General features: G+C 42.8%; 1 protein-coding gene across 1 annotated transcript in view; it reads left to right on the top strand.

Annotated features, from left to right (window-relative positions):
* The first annotated feature begins 1,308 nt into the window (after positions 1-1,308).
* The window catches only part of ATXN7 (ataxin 7), a 100,792-nt gene continuing 74,739 nt past the window's right edge, over positions 1,309-27,361 (top strand). The window contains 3 exon segments of the mRNA XM_032649600.1: positions 1,309-1,430; positions 14,366-14,686; positions 14,931-14,999. Coding sequence (XP_032505491.1) covers positions 14,377-14,686; positions 14,931-14,999 — 379 coding nt within the window. The 5' untranslated portion in view covers positions 1,309-1,430; positions 14,366-14,376.

Raw genomic sequence — 27,361 nt, 5'->3', positions numbered from 1 at the left:
CATCTTTATTGGCTGCCTGTATCCTGGGAATTTGTAGCTTCCTTTGAGTGATTTTGCATAGCCGTAAAATGTTTAGAATGCAAAGAAATGAATTTTGGCTCAGGACAGACATGTTAAACAAGATAGTGGCTTTTATTGGAAATAAGGCAGAAAAGGAACACTGAAATGGAAATCAGAGAAAATTTTTAAAAGATAGGAGACTGGGAAGCAATTAGAAATCTGAGAAAGAAACAGCTGGCTTATAAAGATTGTAGGAATGATTACTTTACTGAATGATTACACTGCTGAGTAACATTTTGTGGGTGAATAAAACTGTTTAAAAAAGGGAGAGGGGAAGGATATGATCCAGGAATAACTTAAAAGCCAATAAAGGTAATTACGAAAAAATGTTCAAATATGGCATAGAATTTCAGCCACTGACTTTGGAAGATGCTTTATTGGCACCTCAAACCATAGAAATATTTGCCGTCTTAGAGTACGTGATAATAAATAAAAGTTGAGCAAAGCCTTGGTGTATAGCCAGTGAGGATTATAGGAAGAGAAGTGTATTACCAGTGAATTTTTCATATGAAATCAGCCTGCCTTGTGCTTTATCTACTTGGACAGCATCTGTTCCATAGCTGTGTCATTGCCCACATTTGCTGTTTTTTTCCCTCCTGCTGCATGTCAAACTTGAAAACCAGCTTAATTTCTAACTCTGGTTTGTTAATCTCCAATCCCTTGATTCCATAACTCAATGCTCTTCCCCAAATTAATTTGAGTAGTACCCACATTCTACTTGAAATATGTATGAGTGCATATGTACAAAAATATGCAGATAAGGCAACAGGTAATTTCTTTGTGTTTTTTTAGGAAGATGGTTTAATTGAGTTTTTGTTTCCTGTTTGTACTATTATGAATTGCTTTTATAAACTGCTGAATGATAAAGGACAGAGAGAGCTTTCCAAATAATATTCTCACTCAGTGTGTTATGTGTGGGTTAAAATCTGACAGGTTTCATAGGAGCAGGCTTTCTGAATAGCCATTTAAAAAATTAAGTGAAAACTCACTAGTGGCAAATTACACACAATGATTTTAAGCCCCAGGAGGCTGACTCTATGTAACATATTGAATAGTTGTTTGTTCTTAGTTTATTGTATAAATATAGCCAATTAAGTTCATTGTAAAAAAAAAATTGAATTGCATTTGTTGTAAAATTGGTAAAGTGACTCGAATTTTAACACTTCAACATTTTAAACACATATAATTTTGGGACACCTGGCAACTAATGAGATTGTAGATTTCTGATTAATTTTATACATTGTTTCATCGCTTTGCCCCTTTTTTTGTAGGTCTGAACAAAATTAAGAAGAAGGAGCTTCTACAATCACAGCAGATGAAGATCCACTGGTAAATCGATCAGGATTTTTGGCCTGCCCTCCAAAGAAAAGGTAACTGGTTCTTTCAACATAGCACAGCTGAGTAAATGCTGCAGTGCCTCTGATTATAATGGAATTTGAGTTTTACCAAAGGATGATAATTTTTTAAATTTAAGGTATCTGAGTAAGGTCTCCAATTTTAAGCATTGGATCATTGAATATGATCTTATTAATATGAAATGACAGTGAATTTTAGAGTACAGTATTTTTAGATGTTTGTCAAAATAAAATCTGCTAAATAACCTTCCCTCCCCCAAATTCATTAAAATTTTTGGAATACTTTGGAGATAGGAACCTGCACCGCCCGCCCCCCCCACCAATCCATATTCACCTTTTCCTGTGAAGTTGTCTAAAGATGTGCTCTTGCATTTTTGTCCTGTTCCACTTTCCCGAGCTCCTGTTTTCTTCTCTCTACAAGCAATGTAGACCCAGCTGCTGAGGGCAGGGGAGATTGTAAGGAAATTGTAAAACCGACCAGAGAACTTCAGGTGCACTTTCTGGGCCCAGTGCCTTTGCCCAGCCTGCTGGCTCTGCTCGTAAGCAGTCCCAGATCATTACAAAAATAGCAGTCACCATTGATTGAGTTCCTCACCACATACTCACTATTTTCATTTACTATTTGGGGAGGAGGGTGGTAAGTTTCATATAATGTGAAAAAGAAGAAAAATTTCTGAAGGTGTTTTTATTAAAAAAAAAAAAAAAAGATGCATCCTCCCATCTACTCTTGAAAGGAATGAGGGGGGCTTCCAAGTTAAGATGCAGTTTAAGATGAGTCATTGAAGGATAAAACTGAACAGAACCCAAACAGGAAAGACCAAAGGAGTTTCAGCCTCTGAAATTGATCAACTTACATATTTAGGCAACAAATGCAATGCCTCAGTTAAGGTTTTAGGCATCTGTTGGAAAGATGGAAACATTTTGGACAACATGAACATGCATCTGCAAAGACAACATTTTGACTGTTACCAAACAGAAACAGGAGCTTGTAGAAGGATGTAGCAGTTTTGTTAAGGTGTTTAGAAGAACAGGACTGGGCAGCTCTGAAGTCTCCACCTTCAAAATAGGCCCTTAAAATTTTCCAGCCCAAAGCTGAAAGGCCAGCAGTGCAGAGGTATCTTTCAGTGATCATCAAAGTCATCACAAAGGATGGCATTCACTGTGGAATGTCTGGAAAGTGCCAGAGAAGCAAGAAGCAGGGCTTTCCTAGATGGTGGTCGGCAACTGGCAGTGGTGGGATATGAGGGAGTGGGAGGTGAAGGTAGAGAGGAAACATTTGACAGAAATATGCCAAAGGACCTCTTTAGTCCATAACTGTTTACTGAGCTTCTGCTACAAGCAGAAGGATTATCCTTGAGGAGGAAAAGAGAAGAATAGGAGGTGATTTTCACAGACTACCTTTTTGAATACTGTTCCGATGAAAAGTCAAGTATAATAGGATACCAGGAAGCCAGTGACAAGGGGGGTAAAGAAGTATCGCAACTCAAGACTGCAGGGATCAGACATGTGGAGGAATGAAGTGGACCAGGTGGAACTATGAGAAGCTGTTAAATTCATGACTAATCTCAAAGGGCTTTTACCTTTTCAATGCCAGTTGATCCTAGTCCCAAAATCCATTCAACAGATATTAATGGAGTGCCTACTTATATGCTGTGCTCTTCCAGGCACTGGGAATTAATTAGTAAATCAAAGTCCCTGCCATTGTGGCACTTACCTTTTAATAAGAAGAAATAGATGTAGCAAATGTAATAAGTAAATACATTGATTTGACTTCTGTTTTAATAAAACCACTCTGGCCACTATATTGAGATAGGATATAGAGGGCAAGGGTAAAAGCAGTGAAAGCAGTTAAGCTGTGGTTATTGAAATAACCCAGACCTTTCAGAATTTTAAGGGAACTGAAATCCTAACTTTAATGACTTTTCTTAATTTTTTTCAAAGTTAGCAATTTAAGAAAACAGTTTGAGTCCACTGCCATGTGGTGACAGTTTGCTACCTTGGGTATAGAAGTGATAAAGGAAGTCAGAAAAAGGTGAGGACTTTGGGCCAGGCTAAGTTGGGGAAGGTCAGAGTTGACTTGAAACTCACATGAAAGCTTGATTTTGATTAGCACATGAAGCTGAAGGAAGGGAAAAGATAATGGCATGTAACTAGTCACAGTAGCAAAAAGGTGGAAAGAACCCAAACGTCCATCACCTGATGAATGGATAAACAAACTGGCATATCCACACAGTGAAATTTTATTCAGCCATAAAGTAGAAAAAATTACAGATATATGCTCCAACATGGGTGAACCTCGAAAACCTGGCTAACTGAAAGAAGCCAGACGCAAGAGGTCACATACTGTACGGTTTCAACATTGTGAAATATCCAAAATAGGCAAATCTGTTGAGAAAGAAAACAGATGTGGTTTCTAGGGGCTGTGGGAGGGATGGGAGACGGGGAGTGACTGCTTAACAGGTACAGGGTTTCCTTTCGGGGTGATGAAATGTTCTGGAACAAAATAGTGATGATGATCGCACCACATTGTAGTGTACTAAATGTCACTAAGTTGTATACTTTAAAATGGTGAATTCTATGTTATGTGAATTTTACCTCAATTTTTTTTTTAAAAAAGGATGGCATGTGGAAAAGTATTTGAAGGATGTGTATTTTATGTCTTGTTTAGCTGGAGTGGAGTCTTTGTAAGGGGGCGTGATGGATGATAAAACTGGAAAAAAAGGATGTTGAGTCAGATAGTGAAAGTTGTTGGCTGCCAGGCAAGCAGTTTAGACTCTCTTCTGTTAGCAGCTGTAAAACATAGCAGTGTGTACTCCCTAAGTAAGAAGGAAACTGAAGAGAGATTGGTGCTTTGGGAATCGCAGCCTCTGGGATTCAAAGCAAAGCAAGCGGCCTCTGGCTTTATCAATCTGTGCTATTGCTGCTCACCTCGTGGAATTTTATGATAACCTCATGGAAGTCGCAAACAAAATTAATTTAGAGTTTCTTCATCTTTTTTTTTTTTTTTTTTTTTTTGGTTTTGGGGTTTTTTTTTTGCGGTACGCGGGCCTCTCACTGTTGTGGCCTCTCCCGCTGCGGAGCACAGGCTCCGGATGTGCAGGCTTAGCGGCCATGGCTCACGGGCCCAGCCGCTCCACGGCATGTGGGATCTTCCCAGACCGGGGCGCGAACCCGTGTCCTGTGCATCAGCAGGCGGACTCTCAACCACTGCGCCACCAGGGAAGCCCTCTTCATCTTTTAAAGAATATGCTTATTATAGTTCCTGATTATAAGTGTTTGTTATTAAAAAAATTAGGTAACTATGTGAGGTGATTGATGTGTCAACTAACCTTATCGTGGTAATTGTTTTGAGATATATATATCTCCATATCTATGTATCTATCTCAAGTATCTCAAATCATCACATTGTATACCGTAAACATACACAATCTTATGTGTCAATTATATTTCAGTAAAACTGGAAAAAAATTTAAACATTATATAAACCCTAATAAAAAGCATAACAATTACATTCCTTCCCTCCCTAGTACGCATAAGTCCAAAGCTATCTAGACTGTTGTCTGTGATAGACTTATCGTCATCATCATTATTACATTTTCACAAAAACAGGCACATATTATGCATAGTATTTTGCATGTCATTTTTAAAAAACTTCCATCTTGGCTGTCTTTCTACTTCTTTCTTTTGGATTGCTACATTATATGCTAGACTTTCATTTGTAAAAACGAGCAAAAAAATTGAAAAGCAAATGCCATTTACCTCTATTACGAAGAAAATGAGGTATCATAAAATGTAAAAGTAGCTAACACTTAATGAGCCCTAACTATTTGCCAGGCGCTCTTCTAAGCATATTAATTCACTCACTCCTTGTAACAACCTGATGAGGTAAATACTGTTTTGATCCTCCTTTTACAGAGAAGTTAACTGAGGCAGAGACAAAATGTGTCCTGTTGGGCTTCCCTTGTGGCGCAGTGGTTGGGAGTCCGCCTGCCGATGCAGGGGGCACGGGTTCGTGTCCCGGTCCGGGAGGATCCCACGTGCCGCGGAGCGGCTGGGCCCGTGAGCCATGGCGGCTGAGCCTGCGCGTCCGGAGCCTGTGCTCCACAACGGGAAAGGCCACAACAGTGAGAGGCCCATGTACCGCAAAAAAAAAAAAAAAAAAAATGTGTCCTGTTATGGTCCATGGTTAGGCAGTAGCAGAAATGGGCTCCAGGACCCACTTCAGCTCCAACTGATGGTCGTTACGAGGGAGCTTGTGGCCACTGGTGTGAGATTATAAAGATTTTTCAAGAGAAGTCAATCTGGAATTTTGTGTGAAATTTTCCAGATTTTAATGTTGGCTTTAAAAAAAAATAGCTTTATTGAGATATAACTTAAATGCCACAAATTTACCACTTTAATCATTTTTAGTGTATTGACAATGTTGTGCAGACAACACCTCTATCTAGGTCTAAAACATTTTTATCACCCCCAAAGGAAGCATCATTTCCATTAAACAGTCACTTTCCATCCTCCCCTCTCACCAAACCCTGGAAGCCGCTGCTCTGCTTTGTTTCTGTGAATTTGCCTATTTTGGATATTTCACATAAATGAAATCATATAATATGTGGCCTCTGTGTCTGGCTTCTTTTACTTAGCTTGTATTTGAGGTTCATCCGTATTGTAGCATGTATCAGTACTTCATTCCTTTGAATGGGTGAATAATACTCTATTGTGTGGCTGGCTATACCACATTTTACTTAGCCATTCTTCAGTTGATGGACACTTGGGTTGCTTCCACCTTTTGGCTTTGTGAACAATGCCATTATGAACATTGGTATACAAGTATCTCTTTGAGTCCCTGCTTTCAGTTCTTTGAGTGTATACCTAGAAGTGGAATTGCTGGATCATATTGTAATTGTTTGTTTAACCTTTCAAAAGACTGTCAAACTGTTTTCCACAGGGGCTGCACCATTTTACATTCCCATCAACAATGTAGAAGGATTCCTATTCCTCCACATCCTTACCAACACTTGTCATTTTCTGTTTTTGTTTGTTTTTATTTCCTTACTAGCCATCCTAGTGGGTGTGGAGTGGTATCTCATTGTGGTTTTGATTTGTATTTCTCTAATGACAAATGATGTTGAGCATCTTTTCATGTGCTTGTTGGTCATTTGTATTATCTCCTTTGGAGAAATGTCTATCGAGATCCTTTGCCCATCACAAAAATTGGATTCTTCGTCTTTTGTTGTTGTTGTTGTCAGAGCTCTTTATACATTCTAGATACAAGTCCCTTATCAGATATTGGATTTGCAAAAATTTTCTCCATTCTCTCGGTTCTTTTCTCTTCCTTCGGGGTGTCCTTTGAAGCACAAAAGTTTAATGATTTTGATGAAGTCCAGTTTATCTATTTGGCCCTGTTTTGTAAGAAATACTTGGTAAGTTGGATTCCAGCCTTCTAATCATCCACTTGTGCTTGCTGCTGTGCTGCCACTTCCCCCAGAAACCATTTGGAAAAATCCTAATGTTTTGTGAAGATCCCTGTTTTCTGAAGTGGAGGCAAGAAGCTCTAGAAAGCAGCAAAGATAGATTTCCTACCAGTAGTGGTTTTGTTTTGATTCACCGTTTCGGCTCCCGAAGTTCCTTCACTTGGAGCAGTGTGGTGGAGAGGAGGATCCAGTAGAAAGTGGAGAAGATCATGGTCTCCGGGTCCTGCAGATTTTATGTCAAAAGAGAGGTTTGAATAGGTTAAAATAAAACGTCAAAACTTTGCTGTGAGTCATAGGTGGTGCCATTTAAAATCAGAGAGGCCCGGGGAGTGAAGTAATTGTGTGTTTCTGGGAAGAAAGGTTTAGGGACCCTGAAATCTGGAGAGTCATTTGGGTTCAGGTCTCGCCCTTTGTATGAGAAAATATGTGTTTAGGTTGGGGGTTGAAGATAGGGAACTGTATTCATTCATAGTCATTCATTCACATGTTAGTGAAATGTAGTAAAATCTGCATGCCATCTGTCTTTACCAAGAGATGGAAGGTTTTGTTTTAGAGGTGGAAAGGGGTTGCTAGCCTTTGTGGAGCAGTCTGCCTTTGGGGAAGCAGTACAAACCCAGATGGGTTCCTGGATCGGGGTACACAAAGAATGTGGAAAAGTTAGGTGGATTGTGTTTGCTAGATCTGTGTCTTTACTTAGGTCTGGAACTTTGCTGCAGAAAGGGGGAAGAAAAAGCTGTGTTGTTCCTTCCTTCTTGTACTAACACACCTATACTGTTAGTCCTAGAGTTCAGCCCTAAGGCATTTTGCTGACCAGCTTGGGGACCTGGACACTGCACATCTTATGGTTTGTGAGGAGGTGGGTTCCATGTTCCAAATGACACCCTTATGTTGGAATGCAAACTGTTAATCCTTGGGAGACTAAGCATATATCTCATTGCCACCTTGATTTCAGGGCATATACTCTTTTTTTTTTTCCTTCAGGGCATATACTCTTAACCCTAGTCCAGGAAGTCCAATTTAGATTTAGATGTAGAAGTGGGGATGAGTTCCTATGAGCTTAGTGTGAAAGATCAGGAAAGATTTTGTTAAGGAAATGGAACTTGAAGGGGAATGTAACTGAACAGTAGGATTTCAGCCAAGGGGGGGACATATTACAGATGGCGTGGCCTGTATGAACAAAGGCTTGAGAGCTGGGATCTGGAGGGGGAGCATATTCAAAGCTATGAATTGGTCATTTGGGCTGGACTCTAGGGTACCTGCAAGAGGGAACACTGTAGATGCGGTGGAGCTGAGCCTGGGGCCAACTGGAGAGGGCCTGGAGTGCTAGCAGAAAAGTTTTTATTGAGTTCAGTGGTCAGTGCTGAGCCCCCAAAAGTGTTAGAGCAAGGACTGACAAACTAACGCCGTGCTTTACCCTGCAAGAATGATCTGCTAGCATATCATGGCTAGATTAGAATTGGGGCTTCTTATGTGACAGGTATGGTGCTAGTAATGATAGCTCTAGGGTAGGGTACTTTTGCACTATTAACTTCTTTAATATTCCTCGTAAAGTAGATACTCCTATTTTACATCATATTTATTTATTTATTTGGACTTTGTTGGGTCTTTGTTGCTGCACGGGCTTTCTCTAGTTGCGGCGAGCAGGGGCTACTCTTCATTGCGGTGCACGGGCTTCTCGCTGCGGTCGCTTCTCTTGTTGTGGAGCACGGGCCCTAGAGCTCGCAGGATTCAGTACTAGCAGTGCATGGGCTCTGTAGTTGTGGCTCGTGGGCTCTAGAGTACAGGCTCAGTAGTTGTGGCGCACAGGCTTAGTTGCTCTGTGGCATGTGGGATCTTCCTGGACAAGGGCTCGAACCCGTGTCCCCTGCATTGGCAGGCGGATTCTTAACCACTGCACCACCAGGGAAGTCCCACATCATTTTATAAATGAGGAAACAGGCACAGAGAAGTCAAAATTTCCCCAGAGTTATACAGTAAATAAGTGGTAGAACTGGGATTCAGCCTGGGCATATTGGCTGTAGAACACCTGTTCTTAACTGCTGGGCCCATAAGATGGTAATACTTACCATCACTTCAGTGAGAGCTGATGGGTACAAAGGTGACATAGGGAATTATTTTTAACAGTGTGTTTAATCTTTGCATTTTAGTGCATCTGAGGCAGTGCGCTTAGAACTATGACTATACAGTCAGCCGCTTTTTATAGCTAAATGTTAGTCCATTTAGCTATTTTTTCCATTCCTTTCCTATAACTTAATCCTTTCTCTCTCTTTTTTAAAAAAACTCTTTAACCTGAAGGTTTTTTTTTTTTTTTTTTTTTGCGGTACGCGGGCCCTCTCACTGTCGTGGCCTCTCCCGTTGCGGAGCACAGGCTCCGGACGCGCAGGCTCAGCAGCCATGGCTCACGGGCCCAGCCGCTCCGCGGCATGTGGGATCTTCCCGGACCAGGGCACGAACCCACGACCCCTGCATCGGCAGGCGGACTCTCAACCACTGCGCCACCGGGGAAGCCCATAACCTGAAGGTTTTAAATGAAGATTTTAAATGAAATTTGTCAATCGTTCAAAATTACAGGCCGGTATTAAATTCCTAGAAACATTTGGGCCTTTATTCAGTTTAAAGTTACATGTTAATACCTTTTTATAGGTGTATTGTTAAATTTTCTCTCTTTTCAAGCGGTTTGCTATTACTGGTGAATGATTCTTTGGGAGAATTTGTATGTAGCTACACACATATGATTAAGAAAACAAACCAAAAATTCAAAGCTTTGAACTTTTGGGCAAATGACACAGTTTATAGAATGACTATGCATACAGGTTAAGCCTTTAAAAAGATAATTACCTTCATCTTTTAGTCTCCACTTTTGCAACTCTCCTTATTATTCCTAATTTCGCATTTGATTGTCAGCAATTCTAGCCACCCAGCTGATGAGTTAAATTTCTTCCACTCTTCTCTTCTCCCCCTTCTGGAATACTGATGTATTTATAACAGGCTGTAAGGTATTTCACTAGAGGGAGCACAGTTAAAGAGGGGCCTTGCCTGCCATACCCCTTATGCAGAAGAGAGCCCTGGCTCTGTCTCCAGAAGAAAGAAGGAAAGAGATAGGTGTGGTCAGAGGAGGGAGAGAGGATATGAACAAAGGCACAGCCAATTTTAGGAGGAGATAATGCAACCCAAGGCAACACATTCCTAATTTAGCGGTTCCAAGTTTCTTTTTACTCAAGTGACTGCAATCCTTTGGGGTTGATAATGGAGAATCTCCCCTGTAATTTGCACACATAAATATACTGTAGTTGCTGGTTTTCAAGTTTATTAAAATGTTGTATTGGGACTGGTGGTGCTTTCCAAATAAAAAGGCTGGCTGTGTGGGGTCTTGCATCTTAGGCAAGTTTTGGACAGTTTCAGCCATTTTACGTTAAACCGAATCTAAAGATTTTGTTATTGTTGTTGCTGTTGTTTTGTTTTGTTTTGTATTTAGTGATGCCTTTGGCCTTTGAACAAAGCATTTTACAAGTGAATCTGCTGTGCAAAGAATCCTTTTTGTAAAGAGAGACCTTGTTACCCTGGCACCTACTGGGAACATCCCTAAATTTGGATGGTGAAGTAAGGCCACCTTTTAAATACATCCCTGGAAGGGATGAAATACTCAGAACTTGGCAGCGTTTCACTTCTGACGGCCTAGTTCTTAAGCCACATACAGTCTAATTGGTGGTGACAGCTTTTTCCATAAGAGCATTTTGATTAAAATTAAATTTAAAAATTTCCCCTACTTCTCATTCTTCTCACATCCTCAGTGAAATTACGATGTTGTGTTTACTCTGGTGCCTAGCAGAGTGCCTGGTATGTGGTAGGCGAGCAGGAGCGGTTTGATAAATTGAATCTGCATTACTCAAACCTTACAAAACATATCATTTATCTGTACAGACAGATGCTGAAGATCTTCAGAACTATAGGACATCATCAGAAGTACACCGGTAGGAGAACTGATTGATAGCATACAAGGAACGCTATTACATGAAAATAATTACAGTAAATGAATGTAAATTGTATTGTTCATGTTTTAAAATATTTTTTGGGTGCAAAGGAGGGGTGTTTAGGTTAAGAAGTCATCAGGTTCTTTATTATAAAACCAAGTGTTTGAGTTTCTGTCGTACTCTTGTTTATAGAGAGTGCCCTTTGTATAAGAACACTTTTTAAATGTTGCCCAGATTTGAGTATCAGACAACTGTACTTTCTCAGCTAGCAGTTTTGGCTTTTGTTGGTGACTCATTCAAACGGTTGAGAAACCCAAACCAACTATGGATATCAGAAACTGCATGTTCTGGAAGGGGTTAGGACTTTCTCATGGGTGAAGAGAATGTAGTAAAATGCATTGGCTGCAGCAGAAGAGAATTTGTAGGGAGATGGCCAGGAACTGCCTGTCATTCTCTTGGTGCTCACATCTTCTTCAACTTGGTGACACATTTCTTAGATGAGAATAGATCTGAATTGCTCCGTGTGATATAAGATACTTGTTTATAGTGTTCGTTTTGTGTTATTTTGTACTTTCCATGGATCTTTTTATGCAATCCTCAGAAACCTGGCTTTATCTCTGTTTTACAGATTAGGAAACTGAGGTCCAAGTAAATTAGGTAACTTGCTTACGTTACACAGTTTGTAAGTGAAAGACCCAGTATATGAACCCAGAAAAAATTCACAGGGACTGGCTCCAGAGCCCTCCCTCATTTTCGTTATCTGTAAAGAGTAATACAACTCCTACCCTACACAATTGAGAATATTAATAGAGATAATGCAAAAAGGTACCTACGGCAATGCTTGGCACCTAGTAGGTGCCCAATAATTGATAGCTGCTATTAGTAACAATTTCTCTTAGTAACTATCATAATACTAAGAGGATATTTAGTATTTTTTATTCTAAGGCCTGTCGTGTTTTCTTTATTAAACCAATCAAAAAATGGGGGGGGAAGTATGAAACAAGAATAAGGACAGAAGTTGAAGTATTATAAATTGCCATATTGACCCCCATTGGCTTGAAGTCGTATTAGTGAATCTTGAAGTATTTTCACATGTAAAAAGGGGGAAATCAAGCAGTGTCTTGAGGAAGTAGGACTGTACTTCATGTTTGCCATTCTTCTCCTTATTTTCATTCTCACCCTCTACTCTCAGGGATCAGAGAAGGGCTGTACTCAATAGGCAAGCTGTCTTTTTTACCTATATAGCTGGGTGGCCCTAAGCTTTTCTTTTTAATGGCAGCTCCAAATGCCATAAAATTCAAATTTTTGTTTCCCTTAAATGTAGAATTAGAAAATTCAAAACAATTCATAAATTGTGCACTTTAATCTCAGAAAACTAAAGTTAGGTGTTTTTATGTATTCTGTAATTCTCCAGATTTTTCAGTGATCTGGATGAAAAATTGAAGGTCTGCATTGGTGACATCCAAGATTGAGGGCCTTGGTTAAGAGTTAGGAACCTTATTACTAAGGGAATTATGTTTTACCTATGCATTTTTTTTCTCATTGATGCTCTTATGTAGGAAGTTAAAGCTTTAGAAATACGGTTTTTAATCCTACCAATCATTTCTACCATTTTTGTTTATTCTGTTTTTTCTGCTTCTTAGATAAGGACAGGAAGCATCCATAGTTTTGGGGAACTTTTGTTTGCATGCAATCCAGGAAAAAATGTACGCACTTATTTCTAAACATTTAAAAAATAAATTCATATATATGTGTGTATATATATTTTATTTTTAATTTTTTTCACTAAAGCCTTTAAATTTTGAACAAGCATTTTCTACAGGAGCCCTGCATTGAGTTTAGGTTGCAAAAACATTTCCTTATTTTTACTCTTCTTTTTAAACATTTTTATGTTTCTGAGAGTTGGACTTTGTTTCTGTAGCAGAGAAGTTGGCCACCTCTATGACGCCAGATGTTCTAGATAAAAAACCTGAATAAGCCCGCTTTTTCCCCACCTAAAGAAAGCACCTCTAGGCAAGCAGCTATGACACACGTGCCTCAGGAGTGCTGATATTACTGCTATATGAAACATGATGATTAAAATCATTGTTTCATGTCTCAGGCTGCAGATTTTCACATCAGTCTGAAGGAAGAGTAATGATAAGAACACTTAATCGAAAGTGCTTGATGTGGTCTGCTACTGTTTCAAATATTTCAGGTGCTTTAGTTCATTAAGTAGCCCTTCATTTTACCATCTTTACCCATCACTTGAGCAAAAGCTTTGCGCGCAGTCTGTGTATTGGGGAGGGGTGCTAAGTTGTGTGGGCCAATGCTTAATTTAGTGAACAATATCTAACAGAAAACAGTATTTTCTAGGAATGCTGTACCTACACCTAAACCTTAGGTTCCCTCCCTGCCCAGGCAAAGACAATCATAAAGAGGGAGACCAACGGCTTGAATTAAAACTAAACTAGATTTGGCGGGGGGGTGCGGGGCGAATGAATCACTTCCAGGAGCATTGGAAAGAGAAATAAAGAAATTTGGGGTAGTGTCTCCAAAACAGGTAAATGGATTCGCCTCGGTCTCTCTCTCCTCCACTCCATTTTACACTGATTTCATGGTCTCCTCTTTGCTGGACGAGCTCAAATACCCCGGGAGCACGCTGTGACCTCCCGTGGTGGGCTTAGGGCCGACACCTGGGACTGCACCTGGGCCGCATTTCCTCGCCTGCCAGTGGTTTCCTCCACGCCAGGCTTCCGCTCGGCGGCGTTTTCCCATTCATGCTTTTGACAGCCGTGCGGCCGCCCGCGAGCGGAGATCCAAGTGCTCGCTGAACCGGCCCCTGCGCCCCAGGTCGGACCCCGGGCGGGAAGGCCCTTCGGCGACGCCGCCCGCTGGTGCTCCGGGGCCAGCCGGCCGGCTTCTCCATAGGTGGCTGCGTTTCCGACTTCGCCCTGGCTCCTCTCCGGGGGCTTGACGCGCAAACTTCGCCGGAGCGAGCTGAGAGGGTGGGACCGGCGAGGGGGAGGAGGCGGCGGGAGGCGCCTCCGCTTAAGGGAGCCGGCCGGGCGCCGCCGCTCGCACGGACGCGCGGACGGAAGGGAGGAGCGGGGCCGCCGGGCCCGGCCCGGGGATGCGAGCGGCCTCAGGGTGGGCAGCCCGAGGGCCGGGGGTGCGTCTTGGGCCTCCCCGCCGCGGCGGGGCGCGGGGCTGGGGCGGAGGCAGCTCGGGGCGCCGGCCTCCGCTCCGGAGGCAGACTGGGGATCCTGCGCCGCGGTGGCGGGTAGCCGGCGCTTGTCCCCTCCCCCGAGGGGCGCCTGAGTCGAAAGCGAAAGCGAGCCGGCGCAGCGGACTTTGCGCCTGGGGCGGGGGGTGGCCCGGGAGGAGACGAGCTGGGGGGCTGGGCGGCTGGGGGCGCTGTCAGCGCGCCCCATCCGGCTCGCGGGCCGCGCACGCCGCCGGAACTCCCCGGCGCCTCCTTAAAAGCGGCCCCCGCGCGACTCTTTCCCCCCTTTTTTTTGTTACATTGTAGGAGCGGAAAGAATGTCGGAGCGGGCCGCAGATGACGTCAGGGGGGAGCCGCGCCGAGCGGCGGCGGCGGCGGGCGGAGCAGCGGCCGCGGCTGCCCGGCAGCAGCAGCAGCAGCAGCAACAGCAGACTCCGCAGCCCCAGCGGCAGCCGCCGCCGCCGCGGCGCCTACGGCCGGAGGACGGCGGCCCCGGGGCCGCCTCCACCTCGGCCGCCACTGCAATGGCGACCGTCGGGGAGCGCCGGCCCCTGCCCAGTCCCGAAGCGATGCTGGGACAGTCGTGGAATCTGTGGGTCGAGGCTTCCAAACTTCCTGGGAAAGACGGTGAGTGTCCACGCCTTCCTCTTCCCCCCCCCGCGCTCCGCTCCCCCCCCCCCCCCGCTTCCCCGTCGTCTGACCCTTCTCCCCTCCCCCGTCCCGTGACCGCCCCCCTCGGGGGTCAGAGATGCTATCGCTCGGTTGGGGAACGCGGAGGTGCCCGCACCTACTCCGTGCGTGCGTGAGCGTGCGTCACACTCCCGGCCACTGACCTGCCTCTCCCCTCCTCCTGTGTGTGTGTATCTCCTAGGGACGGAATTGGACGAAAGTTTCAAGGAGTTTGGGAAAAACCGCGAAGTCATGGGGCTCTGTCGCGAAGGTGAGTCCAGCCCCCCGAAGGAGTTTGTGCAAGGCTAGGGGAAGTACCCCGGCCGGCTAACCAGGGAGGGAGCTCGAGCCCACCTGACCCGCTCCGCCCCCGCACGCGAGGATGCTGTCTGAGGAAGAAGGGGGAGGACTGCGCGTTTGGAAAATCCCGTTTCCGGGGGCTTCCTGTAACAGGGAGCGTCAGGAACCCTTCAGTGCAGGCCTGGCTGGGTGCAGTTTGAGCGGCGCTCGGTGCTGAGCGCTGGGGAGCAGCAGTGATTTTAACCCAGATCCCTTCGGGTCTGACCCCCTTATGGAGAAACAAGAGGAGTGGAGGAATTCTCAGCTTCCGAAAGCTTTTCCACGAATGTTTTAGGGGGCTCTGAAAAGGAAACCTTGCCACCTGAAATATATTGCCGGCAATCAAAATGAATTTTGAACTTTAAAAAAGGTGACACTTTACCTGTGCAGCCTATTTCTATGGGATTTAAGTTAGAGTTTTATCAAAAGGATCATCACAACCGAGGAGCTCTTGGTCGGGTTTTTTTTTTTCTTTTACTTTTTTTTTTTTTTTTTTTGAGCTGCCAAAATCAGCGAGGCGGTGGGGGTGAAGAATTTTATATGGTGAAACAAGCCTTTAGTGCTCTTAGCTAGTGAAACCAGAGTCTAGTTATTGGTCAGTTTTTAATAAAACTGGTAGAGGGGTATTCTAGGGAAATAACTGTAGTTAAAAGTGTGCCTCCAAATGAAAGGTCAGGTTATCTAGGAACTGTCACACCTTTACTTCAGATTTTCTTTTTCTGTGAATAGTCACCTTTGCTGGCTAATGCCTCTGCTAGGCCCTGGCACACGGTGGTCAGAAAGGACTTCTGAAGCCCAGTCAATTTTAGGTTCAGTTCAAGCGATTCCTTCAGTAGCAGTATGGACAAGGACTTGAGTGAGTTTTGGTATCCAAAATAGTGAGTTTATATTCCCAGTGCAATTTTAATTCTCAGCGTGACCATGTATTTTGGTATAGTTATTGTCAGGGGCCCAAGAATAGGTACAACTTTGGCAAGTGGAATATTTTAAGGTCCAGAGTTGGTGCATTGTTATTCTGTCTCCGCAGTTACTTCTTGTTTTTAGTGCCTGTGTTGCCTCCACGTTCACTGTTTTGGTTTCTTTGAACTGGCCATTTGTTGGCCTCTTGGCACTAGGAGGAAGAGTAATATCAGTGGCAGCTCTCTGAGAGCTTCCAATTGGAACAGATTAGAGAGCAAATTAGTTGATTTCTGAGAATGAGAATTGCTGTTTGAGACTGAAGGAAAGAGAGGGAAAGCACAGGACTTGCTGGCAATGTTGCAATAGGAAAAATCAGTTGTTAGTCCGGTTTTAGTGTTGAATTGGCAGCCCGCCTGGGCTTAAAAAAATTAAAATCACTAGGTGGTAACTCATAGGAAGCAGTTGGAGTAGAGCTTTAGAGGACCTGACCCGCTCCTGTTCTTAGTTTCTTTCTCTGGGTGTGGATGCATTTCCCATAAAGGGTTTCTAAATCTGTGTGAATACAGGATACTAATTATTGGTAATTCCCCTATAGAGGATGAGTAAGTGTATTAGCGTTTCACTGGGCAACTTGGTCTGGATTGAGACCCAACCAAATTTAGTTGCCTGGACACACTTTTTGCTGTATTTATTATTTTCAGTTGGGACATAGTCATGAGTGGATTTTACCAAGAAGATCTAGGACCTCTTAATTACTTTATTCAGGCACAAAGGGATCATAGATTATTTGGTTGTGTGTGCTTCTGACCTATCAAATTATCTGTGACTGTTAGAGGTGCCATTTTTGTGTAAGCTGCTCTAACCGTTCAGAGGATGCTGAAGCAGCCAGGATGGCTGAAACTCTGCCTGCCTGTTTTGAGTAGAGACTGAAGTTTTTAACTCAGTCAGTTCTTGATTCATTTGTGACTTTGTGGATTTTCTGGGACAGTTTAAAAATCCAAGCATAAGGATGTTCAGCACCTAACACAGTGGGCCTTTGTTTTTGTAACAAATAGTTCATGTCAGGCTGTTTAAGAAATGAAGATACATTTTTAAATTATCAAATTATTAGAGAGTTATCCTTTGTCTTTGGTTGAGATTATCTACTACCAAGAAAACGTGTTTTGGAATTAAATTTATACTAATTCCTCTTGTCAACAAAGTTAAATTTGAAAGAAATATATAGATAAATTGATAAAAATTGATAAAATTGAAGCACTCAGTCAGAAACTCCTCATCTTGAAGGATATTGAGGAATATTGGCCAGACGTTTCGAATTCTCCAGTTCACAGTTGGTGCATCTAAGAGTTGGAAACCTGGGTGTAAGATTAAGTTGCTTAATGTTGCATTTCACCTTTCAGAATCTAGCTTTCCCCTTTGGAAGAGGAGATGATAACACCTACTTCCCTTGGTTGTTATAAGGGTTGACATTAAATTAGATTTTGGAAAATGACTTTACACATACTTATTCCTTTCAACCCTTTTAAATGCTGGTAATCTTAGACCTGATCTCCTAATTTGGTATTTGTCAACGTCAGAGGTTTTTAACCTGGGGCTTGAATGGGCTTCAGGGGGTCATAGTTCCCCTGAAATTGTATGCAAAATAGTATGTATGTCCACTTTCAGGGCAAGTGTTCCCAGCTTCTCTTGGATTCTCAAGGATTCTTCACATATCTCTACCCCCAAAATTCAAAACTGCTAAGCTAGGATCTCTGCCCTTTTTTCTTTTTGCTCCTGTAGCTTATTTTGGCCAGTTTCCTCATGTGAGACTGCCCAAGGGTTAATGCTGTGGGAGAGGTCGGAACTATAGATTTAGATGGAAGTGAGATTATTAGTGGTTTAGCTAATATGTCATCCCCGTTTTCCTATTAGCTCAAGTAGGTAAATGTTAAGATAAAATTTAAGCTATCTTTCAGAGGGCAGCCGATTTTTTATCTGCATCCTCACATTTTTATTGCCTTGATTGTTTTATTCTGTAATTTGTAATATTATTTGATGGCACATTTGGTTTTAGTGGAAAAAGATTGATAATACATTTTTAACTTTTTCAAAGACTAAACTCAGAAGAAAATTACCTTTATTTAAAGGTGATTTTTGAAATTGTAGATTTAACAAAGTAATGTTTAGATGAAATTAATTGGTATGAGTAACTGACTAAGGTTTCCATATTAGTACCTGAAAATGTAGGGAGCCTTAAAAAATAAAAACGTTAAATGCCTTAACTTAACAGCAAGTTGAAACAAAATGTAAAGTGTTACTGTGGGAGTCAGCAGTGGAAATACGACGTTTTCTTTGGGAAGTCATTCCTAACTTCTCTTGCGCCCACTTCTTATACAACTTCAGCGAACCCAGTACTTTTCCTTCCTCCAAACACTCTATCACCATTTGAAAGTGTGTGTTATGTGATGGCTCTTTTATTAGAGTGCAAGCTCCCAGAGGACAGGCTTCTTATTGACCAAGATATATTGAGCTCCTGCACATTGTTTGTGTTCAGTGAATATTTGCCCCCAAAATGAATGAACTGGGCTACTAGGAAGACTGAAGAGTTCAAATGACCAATTTTCCATTGTGTTGTGACTCAAAAAAAAGGTACCTGTTCTGTGGCGAGATGCACTTTCTGGCCCCAGGGGAGGCCAGGGACTGTCTTTCAGCATTTCCTGTGTCTCTGTCCTGAGTTTAGCACTCCATTTACACTTTCCAGAAAGAGTGCAGACAGGACACCACCTCTCTTATCTCTGATACTTAGGCAAGGGAGTAGGATGGCAACCTAGAGGATATCCACACTTGATGACAGTTGACCTCCCTGTCAAAATAACAGGGACATAGTTGAGCCTAGGGCAAGATGGAAGAGAGGTTGGTTGGCATCTACAGGCAGCTGGTTAAAAAAAAAAAAAGACAGACTAGGAAGATGGGTAGCCTCAGTCAACACGGACTGAGTCAACATAACAATACCACCTTTTTCTTAGGGAAAAAAAAATGTTCATAGTGAGTTAACTGAAAACAAATTAGGTATTGGTGCCAAAGACTATTAAAGTAACTATGTTATAGACATAAAACTTTCTCTCTGAAGTAGAGAGCTCTTCTGTTTTTCTCTAGGGTTTCCCTTATGTTTTTCCCCCCAACTTTTCCTTTGGACAATTTGAAATGTACAAAATTAGAGACAGGATTTTAATGAGCCTCCTTATATCTTTCCTACAGCTTAAACAGCTAATGAGTCCCTGCCCAATCTTGTTTCATCTCTGCTGAACTCCCCACGTCCCAGACATCATTTTTCTTTTGGTTTTCTTTTTTATGCTTGCATGGACTTAAGCTTGTCTCCTGCAAAATGAAGCCTTCCTGTACTCTGCGCCTTCTTTTGAGGCAAGCCCGGCTGCCATTTATGATCCCCTCCATGAGTGTGTAAGGGTTCTGCAGGTGGCAGGGCTTGCAGTCGGCCGACATCTCGAGTAGAGACTGAAACTAAGCCTCAGACAGGAGTCAGTGCTATCCAAGTTGACTGCATCAGAATCGCATTAGCATACATTTAAGGAGAGCATTCGGATGATTTGGTTGCAGATCACCCACACTTGACACTCCCTGGATGAGTGCTAGGGCTGCAGTAGTCAGTGTCCTTGCTGACAGTTCCTGTTTGTAACTTTCTACCTGTAAAGTCGGCACTAACCCAAGGAGTGAGAGCCCCGGTAGACCTAGAGAGACACTCCTAAGGAACGATTCTTTCCCCTGAGTGTGGCTCCTTAGCTCTTTTACCACAAGCTGCACTCTAGCTGAGAATGCTTTTTACATTGTTGAATGGTTGAAATAAAAACTTTTGAAAGAAGACGATTAGTTCATGACCTGTGGGAAAATATGTAAAATTCAGCTGTCAGAGTCCATGAGTAAAGCTTCATTGGAACGTAGCCACAGCCCTTCATCTACTGACTATCTGTGGCTGCTTTCTCCATGCAGTGAACCGTGGAGCTGAGTTAGGTGCGACTGAGACCATACATCCCACCAAGGCCTAAATTCACCATCTGACTCTACAGAAAAAGTTTGCTATCCCTGTTTTAATGGGTTTCTTGGTTAATGAAGGGCCATTCTTTTTGCAGAATGTGATTCTACTACTCAAACTTTCTGTTTTGAGGGGGAGAATCTTCAAAATAGTAAAAACCACTATTAAACCCAAAGTTAATTCAACATTGAAGAAATAATGTTGAGCTAGAAGGAGATACATGTGAGAGTATAAGGTTTTGTGTAAGAAGGTTCCTATTTTTGTCAATTTTTTCATTCCCTGCCACTTTTCTAGGGCATATACCTGTTTCTGGGCAATGCAAATATAGAACATCAACAGAGCTGTTACTGTCCCAGCTTCCCAGAGCCTTTGACTGTGAGGATGGGGCTTGGCTTCTCTTAAGCTCCTGTATAGTATGTAAATCCTCAGGAGAAGGAATCTAGAACTTTCATGGCATTTTCTTCAAAAGGGTACCTGACACAGATTCTTGAGAATTTCTGCCCTTGAGTTGGATTAGAGAAGCTGAAGCCCTGTTGGAGGCCTTGGAACTTGACTTACAAGGCAGATTCACCAGGAAACACATCTACATTTTGATTTATAAAGAGGGCATACTGAATCTTTTGATCTCTCATCTTTGATTTTGTGCTTGCTGGGAAGTGTAACACCTGGCACAGTCCATGCTGAATTCTTCAACCCACAAGGCTTCTCAGTAAAGGAAACCATGCACGTTTCCTGTAGTAGCAAGGGGCTTCCAAGCTGAATGTACTCCATTTACAGTTTTGATTGGTTCTTACGAACTCTTATCTCAGGAGGGAAGCATGGGGAATTTATGCCTCGTTATTGAGTGTGACCTACATGTTATGCGGTCTGATTTTTCCCTTATAACAACATCCTGCTTCCTCCTGGCCACATCTCACGATATTCCTACATGTTTGTGGACAGCTCGAGTTCAGTGAGAACTTTTACTCTGTGTCAGCATAGGTTTTACCTTATGTATTCTTCACAGCTGTCGTATGATCTAGGTATTACCATTATCCCCATTTTACAGATGAGGAAACAGAGGCCCAGAGAAGTGAGATTACCTCACCAAGAACACAAAGCATGTAAGAGACCCTGGAACCCATATCTGCCTAACTCCACAGCTCACATGCTTTACCCTCTGCTGTGCTGAGCTCATTCCAGAATGTGCACCTGCTTTTCATGAGCCGGAACAGGTTGCTGTGACCTTTGTTTTCCTTCTCTTTGGCTAGAAATACTGACTTTAAAAAAAAAAAAAAAAAATTTTTTTTTTTTTTTTTTTAAAGTAAAGAGATGAAGAACCCTTTCTTTGGTGTGCTTTACAGCAGTCTATATGCTGTATTTAGCAGTTCTTTCATAAAATCTCTTTTTTTGAGGAGGAGGGGAAGTATGCACAATTTGCATTAGAAGTAATTGGCTTTTAAAAAATGATTTAAATGAAAGCTAAAGTTGCAGCAGATAGCAAACACAATCATCTGGGATTTGTACCATTAAAAAAAAATGCTTTAAAAAAAAGAAGTGAAATTCTACTGTTTAAATAGCATTTCAGTGCAAGATTGCTTTAAATCACATTGATATTCAAAGTTTATGGCAGTATTTTTAATAAATGTGCTCCTGATTATTAAAGTATTTTTTCACTGAAGTTCTAAGAAGAAAAAGAAGCCTGTTAGTAGACTTAACAGTTGGAGTTACTATACTTTTGAGAGGAAGGCAGAAGATTACATTTATATTCATCTTGTACAGCAGGGATTATTATAAATGAGCAGAAGAAGAAGAATGATTTTTGCATTTCAGGCATTTATAACATAAAACTGGATGAAGTATTCTTGTTCCTCTTTGTGATAAAGACCCTGCTAACATCAAATACTTTTTCTCTTATATGTAAGCTTATGGCAAGGAGAAAGTAATAGTTCATTATCAATTAGACTCATAATCTTAAAAACAGAAAATATTCCCATCCCAGGTTATACAGATGTTTTCCACAATCCTGAACTCCAGTGAGGCAGTTTAAAAAAAAAACAAAAACAAAGATTGCATTTAACCAGTGGTCCCAGGCTTTTATATTTCAAACCAGAAAGTTTCTGAAATAAATTGGGGAGCAAACAAAGGGTTGGTAGCGTTTTATAATGTATATAATTAGACATTATAACATATAATTCTTATCATCATAAAAGTGTGAGGGCCATTGTTTTAGAATCAAGAACAATCCTTTAAATTTGAAGAAAGTTTAAGTTTGGGAAGGACTCTTTGCATTGTCCTCATTTTTCACATTTCCTTGTGGACTTTTTGGAGCTCAGTGTGTATTTTGGTGTTTGATAATCACTGCTTTAAATCAGCTTCCCTAAGTGTCTGTTTCGTAACCCTAGTAGGTGTTATGCAGAAAACGGGGTTCCATTTTGTAAGTTTGCAAAAGATAACTTTAAATACAGGCTATACTGAGAACTCCAGTTCTGGAATTAAACAAACCTGGGTTCAGATCTCAGCTCCAGTAGGTGAGTAACTTGAGAAAGATTTACATAGCTTTGCCAAGCCTCAGTTGACTTACCTGTGCAATGGGAATCGTAGTACAGTAGTACCTCATAGTGACTGGGAGGATGAATGGTATAAAACGGTTTCAGCCTTTTGTTTAATGTCTGGCAGAGCAACTGTTCGAAAAACGTTACTTGCTAATTTTATTATTTTTGCCAATCATGAAAATGCAGTGACACGAGCATGCCTCTAATCAAGTGGTTTGCCAGGACTCTCGGGAGCAGCAGGAAGTGAAATGCTAGTTTTCCTTTTGCAGGCAATTTGTAGGCAGTGAGAGGACACCTCAGTGTGCTCAGGATATCAGAGCATAGCAAACGAACCCAAGCTCCCAGCTTTCACAGACTCTAGTGAAAATGAGAAGGGGGGTGGTTGACATTGCTTGTTTCCTCCTTTAGTCAGTCTCTTGACTTGCAGAGGGAAGCCCAGTGTGGGGATTGACTTTCCGCTGCTTGTACAGAGTTGCACTTGCTCCTCTCCTGTAAGCCTGTAGTTTGTGTTTCTTAGAATGTTTTACAAAGCTCTTTTTCTGGGCAAGAAAGGTAAATTGCAGCCACCAGAAAAAAGTCATCCTCACTAAGTTGGGAATGGGTCAGAAATAACCGAGGCTACTATTTTATGACTTTATGTATGTGTGGTGGTAGTCACGGGGTTTTCTGCCTGATGAGGGAATTTTAAAAATTGCCTTTTAATTCTAGGAAATTTCCGTTTAAATTAGAAGCAGTTCTCCATTTAACTGACCTTGTTCTCTTTGGAAACTATATAGACACATACGTTTCAATGGAAAAAAATTGTTATTGAACTTAATACATATTCATTGGAAAGATTCTGCTAATAATTTCACTAATTTTTTCCCTACTAATGGTAGTATGTAGCCATCATTCTCTGTAATCCCACTCTAGGCCAGTTTCGAGTCTTCAGTTACAGGATTTGGACTTAGGGTAATTCATACCTGATCAGGGACACCCATGTAACTGCCTTGGGCACTTACTGTATATTTGCAGCCTGGTCATTTCACTTTTGTCAAGGTCCAGACTCTGTCCTTCAGCAGGCCTCAGGATATTTTGTCCAGCCATGATTCCTGCCTTGAGAATCCTCTGGCTGTTTTGCCTTTGTGTTTGCTTTTATCCCACAGACATTTGACAGGCACATTCTCTGTGCCTTTTGTGGGGTTAGAGTCCAAGGGTATAACTGCAAACAAGAAGGCACAGTCCTGTCCGGCAGTTGGTTAGCAAGTGTTGATGGAGTTACCCACTAAGTGCCAGGTTCTCTTGTGGGTGTTGGGATAGAGTGACACAAGTTAGAAAGAGCCCCTGCCTTTTAGTGAAGCGAGACACAATAAATACACAAACATTTTTGAAGGACATTGCATGCTGTAAAGTCAGTTAAGTAGGCTAATGAGTTGGCGGTGGAGGCGGGGGGGTTCAAGCTAACATGATCAGGGACGGCTTATCTGAGCTTTAACATTTGAACTGAGATGGGAATGGTGAGAAGGAAGTGGCCACTGGATCATGTGGAAGAAGGCGAAAGAGTGTTCCAGGCAGAAGGAAAAAGCAAGTATGCGGCCTCTGAGGTGGGCTTGGAGCAGAGTAGAGGGAGATGAGGCTAACAAAGATCAGATAACAGAGGCCAAGGTCAGGAATTTGGGTTTATCCGGAAGTGTAATGAGAGCCTACTGGGGGGTAGTAGCTTCAGCAGGGAGTGGCCTGATCGCATTTGTGATGTGTAAAGACCACTGGCTGTTGGATGGTGGATGGATTGGAGAGAGGGTATAGGGACGGTTGGTGGATGGATTGGAGAGAGGGTATAGGGACGAGTCAACTAGGTGAGAGGTGATAGTGGCTAGAGCCCGCTGATGGCGCTGGCAAGGCAGAAAGGCTGTCCTCTTAAGGATGTAGTTTGGAGGTGGAGTTGGTTTTTTTGGAGTGTAGTTGCTTTACATTGTTGTGTCAGTTTCTGCTGTACAGCAAAATGAATCAGCCATACGTATATATGTCCCCTCTTTTTTGCATTTCCTTCCTATTTAGGTCACCACAGAGCACTAAGTGGAGTTCTCTGTGCTCTACAGTAGGTTCTTATTAGTTACCTATTTTATACATAGTAGCGTATATATGTCAATCCCAGTCTCCCAATTCATCCCACCCCCCTCCCTTTTCCCCTTGGTATCCATACGTTTGTTCTCTATGTCTGTGTCTCTGTTTCTGCTTTGCAAATAAGATCATCTGTACCATTTTTCTAGATTCCACACATATGCGTTAATACACGATATTTGTTTTCCTCTTTCTGACTTACCTTGCTCCGTATGACAGACTCTAGGTCCATCTCTCTGCAAATGACCCAGTTTCGTTCCTTTTTATGGCTAATATTATTCCATAGTCTATATGTACCACATCTTCTTCATCCATTCATGTGTTGATGGACGTTTAGGTTGCTTCCATGTCTTGGCTATTGTAAATAGTGCTGCAGTGAACATTGGGGTGCATGTATCTCTTGGAATTATGGTTTTCTCCGGGTATATGCGTAGGAGTGGGATTGCTGGGTCATATGGTAGTTCTATTTTTAGTTTTTTAAGGAACCTCCATTCTGTTCTCCATAGTGGCTGTATCAATTTACATTCCCACCAACAGTGTATGAGGGTTTCTTTTTCTCTACACCCTGGAGTTGATGATTTAGTGAAGAATTGAATGTGGATGAGGGAGAGAAGTAAGGATTGGAATCTGAGGCTTGAGCAGCTGAGTGGTACCATCTAATGAGCTGAGGAATGGTGGAAAATCAGGAGTCTCAGGGTCAGGAGCTCTGTTTTTGGCCACACTGTGTATCCTCGTGCAGCAGTTGAATATAGAGCCTGGAGCTGGTGGAGCAGCCTGGGTTGGAGCCACTGGGTGAGTCTGTGTCATCACTGTACAGAGGGCATGGAAAGCTGGGGGACAGGTGAGTTCCTCTCAGGTGTGAGTGTCAGTAAAGAAAAGAAGGGAGCCAGTGGCTGAGCCCTCATTAAGGGAGTGCGTGGGTGAGGGGGAATCAGCAGGAGGGGTGAGGAATAATCACCAGTGAGGGGGGAGGGAAACCGTGTGAGTGTGGTGGTGTAGGATTCCAGAGAAGAAACACAGTAAGTGAGGAGTGATGGCCCGTGTCCCATGCTGCTGTGAAGTAGAGTAAAGCCAAGCCAGGGAATTGATCTCTGGCTGTGGCAGTGTGGAGGTCGTTAGTGACCTGAATCAGGAGAGTCAGGGAGGCAGATGCCTGGTTGGAGGGGAGCTATATGACCAGAGCTGGAGAAGTGGAGAGGGCAAGTGGGGGCAGGTCTTGAGAGGGTTTTGCTTTAAAGAGAATGGAGAAATGAGTTAAAAGCAGGATGGGGGCATAGATAAAGGCAATAAAGGGAAGGTGTGTTTTGTTTCATTTCGTTTCATGTTATTTATTTTGGATAGTATTAGGGCACATTTGTCTGCCACTGGAAATGATCCAGGAGTGAAAGGTAATTGATCACATGTGAGAAAATGGATAATCACGAGGATAATACCTTGTGATGGGAAAAGGCCATGGGATCACAGCCCAGGTGGATGGGTCAGTTCTGGGTTGAATCAGAGACTTTATTCTGTTGTAATGAGAGGAGGAGCACGTGGATCACTTGCAGGTAGGGATGTGGAATTGTGGGAAGATAAGGTAGGGAGTTCTTTCCTGTCATTTCTGTGACGTAAAAGAGGACATAGGAGGTTATCAGTTGAGTGTGGGTAGGAAGAAGAATTTTGTATGTCTTTTTCTTAAAGTATCTAGACAGGGCTGATGGGGAGGTGTTACCCAAGTAAGTGGGCAGTTATGTAGCCTTTAGAAGCCTCCCATGGTGCTTAGAAGAAAATCGAAACTTCCTAGCAAGACCTGTGAGGCCTTGGATGGGTGGGAGTGTGAGCCCAAAAAATCAGCGATCTCAGCAACTTGAGGGAGAGTAAAGTCAGAGCTCAGAGTGGGGAAGCAGTGGTCAGGCAAGGAAGGCTTTCTGGAGGTGGTGAAGGGGAGAGTTGGAGCTTTTGTTAAGCCGCGAAGGAGGAGTTAGCTGGTGTGGTATGGGAGCAGCCTCTGCAGCGGGTGCGGTGCGGGGTGTATCTAGGGGTTGGGGGAGCCTGGAACTTCGCTGCAGTCCTGGAAGGGGAGTGCTGGAGGGCAGGAGGTGGAGCTCTCCATGCACCAGGAGGGAAGTCATCCTGAAAAGAGGTTTGTACTTTGTCCAGAGGGTGGGCTCTGAAAGGTTGCCACGGTAGTAATATGGATGTTGAATTAGCAGTGGCTGAGGTAGAAGCTGGAGGCCAGTGGGGCCTGTAGCCTACCTCCTTATGTGAAATCCTCAGGGGTATAGGTAATCATAAGCTGAGGAAGTGAGGTTTCAAAATATAGCTTTAAAATCTAAAGTAGATAGTTTCTCCCTCATAACACACTTCATTGGTGTCTGTTTCTTTGTTTTCAGTCATTGATTCAACGTGTATTAATTGAGCACCTACTTTGAGCTAGGTATTCTAATTTTCAGAAAAACAGCAAACGTTCTAGAGCTGTCCTCACAGAGTTTCTATTTTTGTGGGCGAGAGGCAACAACTTTTAAAAAAGTGAAATATAGGGCTTCCCTGGTGGCGCAGTGGTTGAGAGTCTGCCTGCCGATGCCGGGGACACGGGTTTGTGCCCCGGTCCGTGAAGATCCCACATGCTGCGGAGTGGCTGGGCCCGTGAGCCATGGCCGCTGAGCCTGCGCGTCCGGGGCCTGTGCTCCGCAACGGAGGAGGCCACAACAGTGAGAGGCCCGTGTACCGCAAAAAAAAAAAAAAAAAAGTGAA

This window comes from Phocoena sinus, chromosome 11 (genome assembly GCF_008692025.1).
Source record: "Phocoena sinus isolate mPhoSin1 chromosome 11, mPhoSin1.pri, whole genome shotgun sequence".
In the NCBI taxonomy this organism is placed as follows: domain Eukaryota; kingdom Metazoa; phylum Chordata; class Mammalia; order Artiodactyla; family Phocoenidae; genus Phocoena; species Phocoena sinus.
The sequence above is the reverse complement of the archived record's forward strand: the minus strand, read 5'-3'. Positions and strand labels throughout refer to the sequence as shown.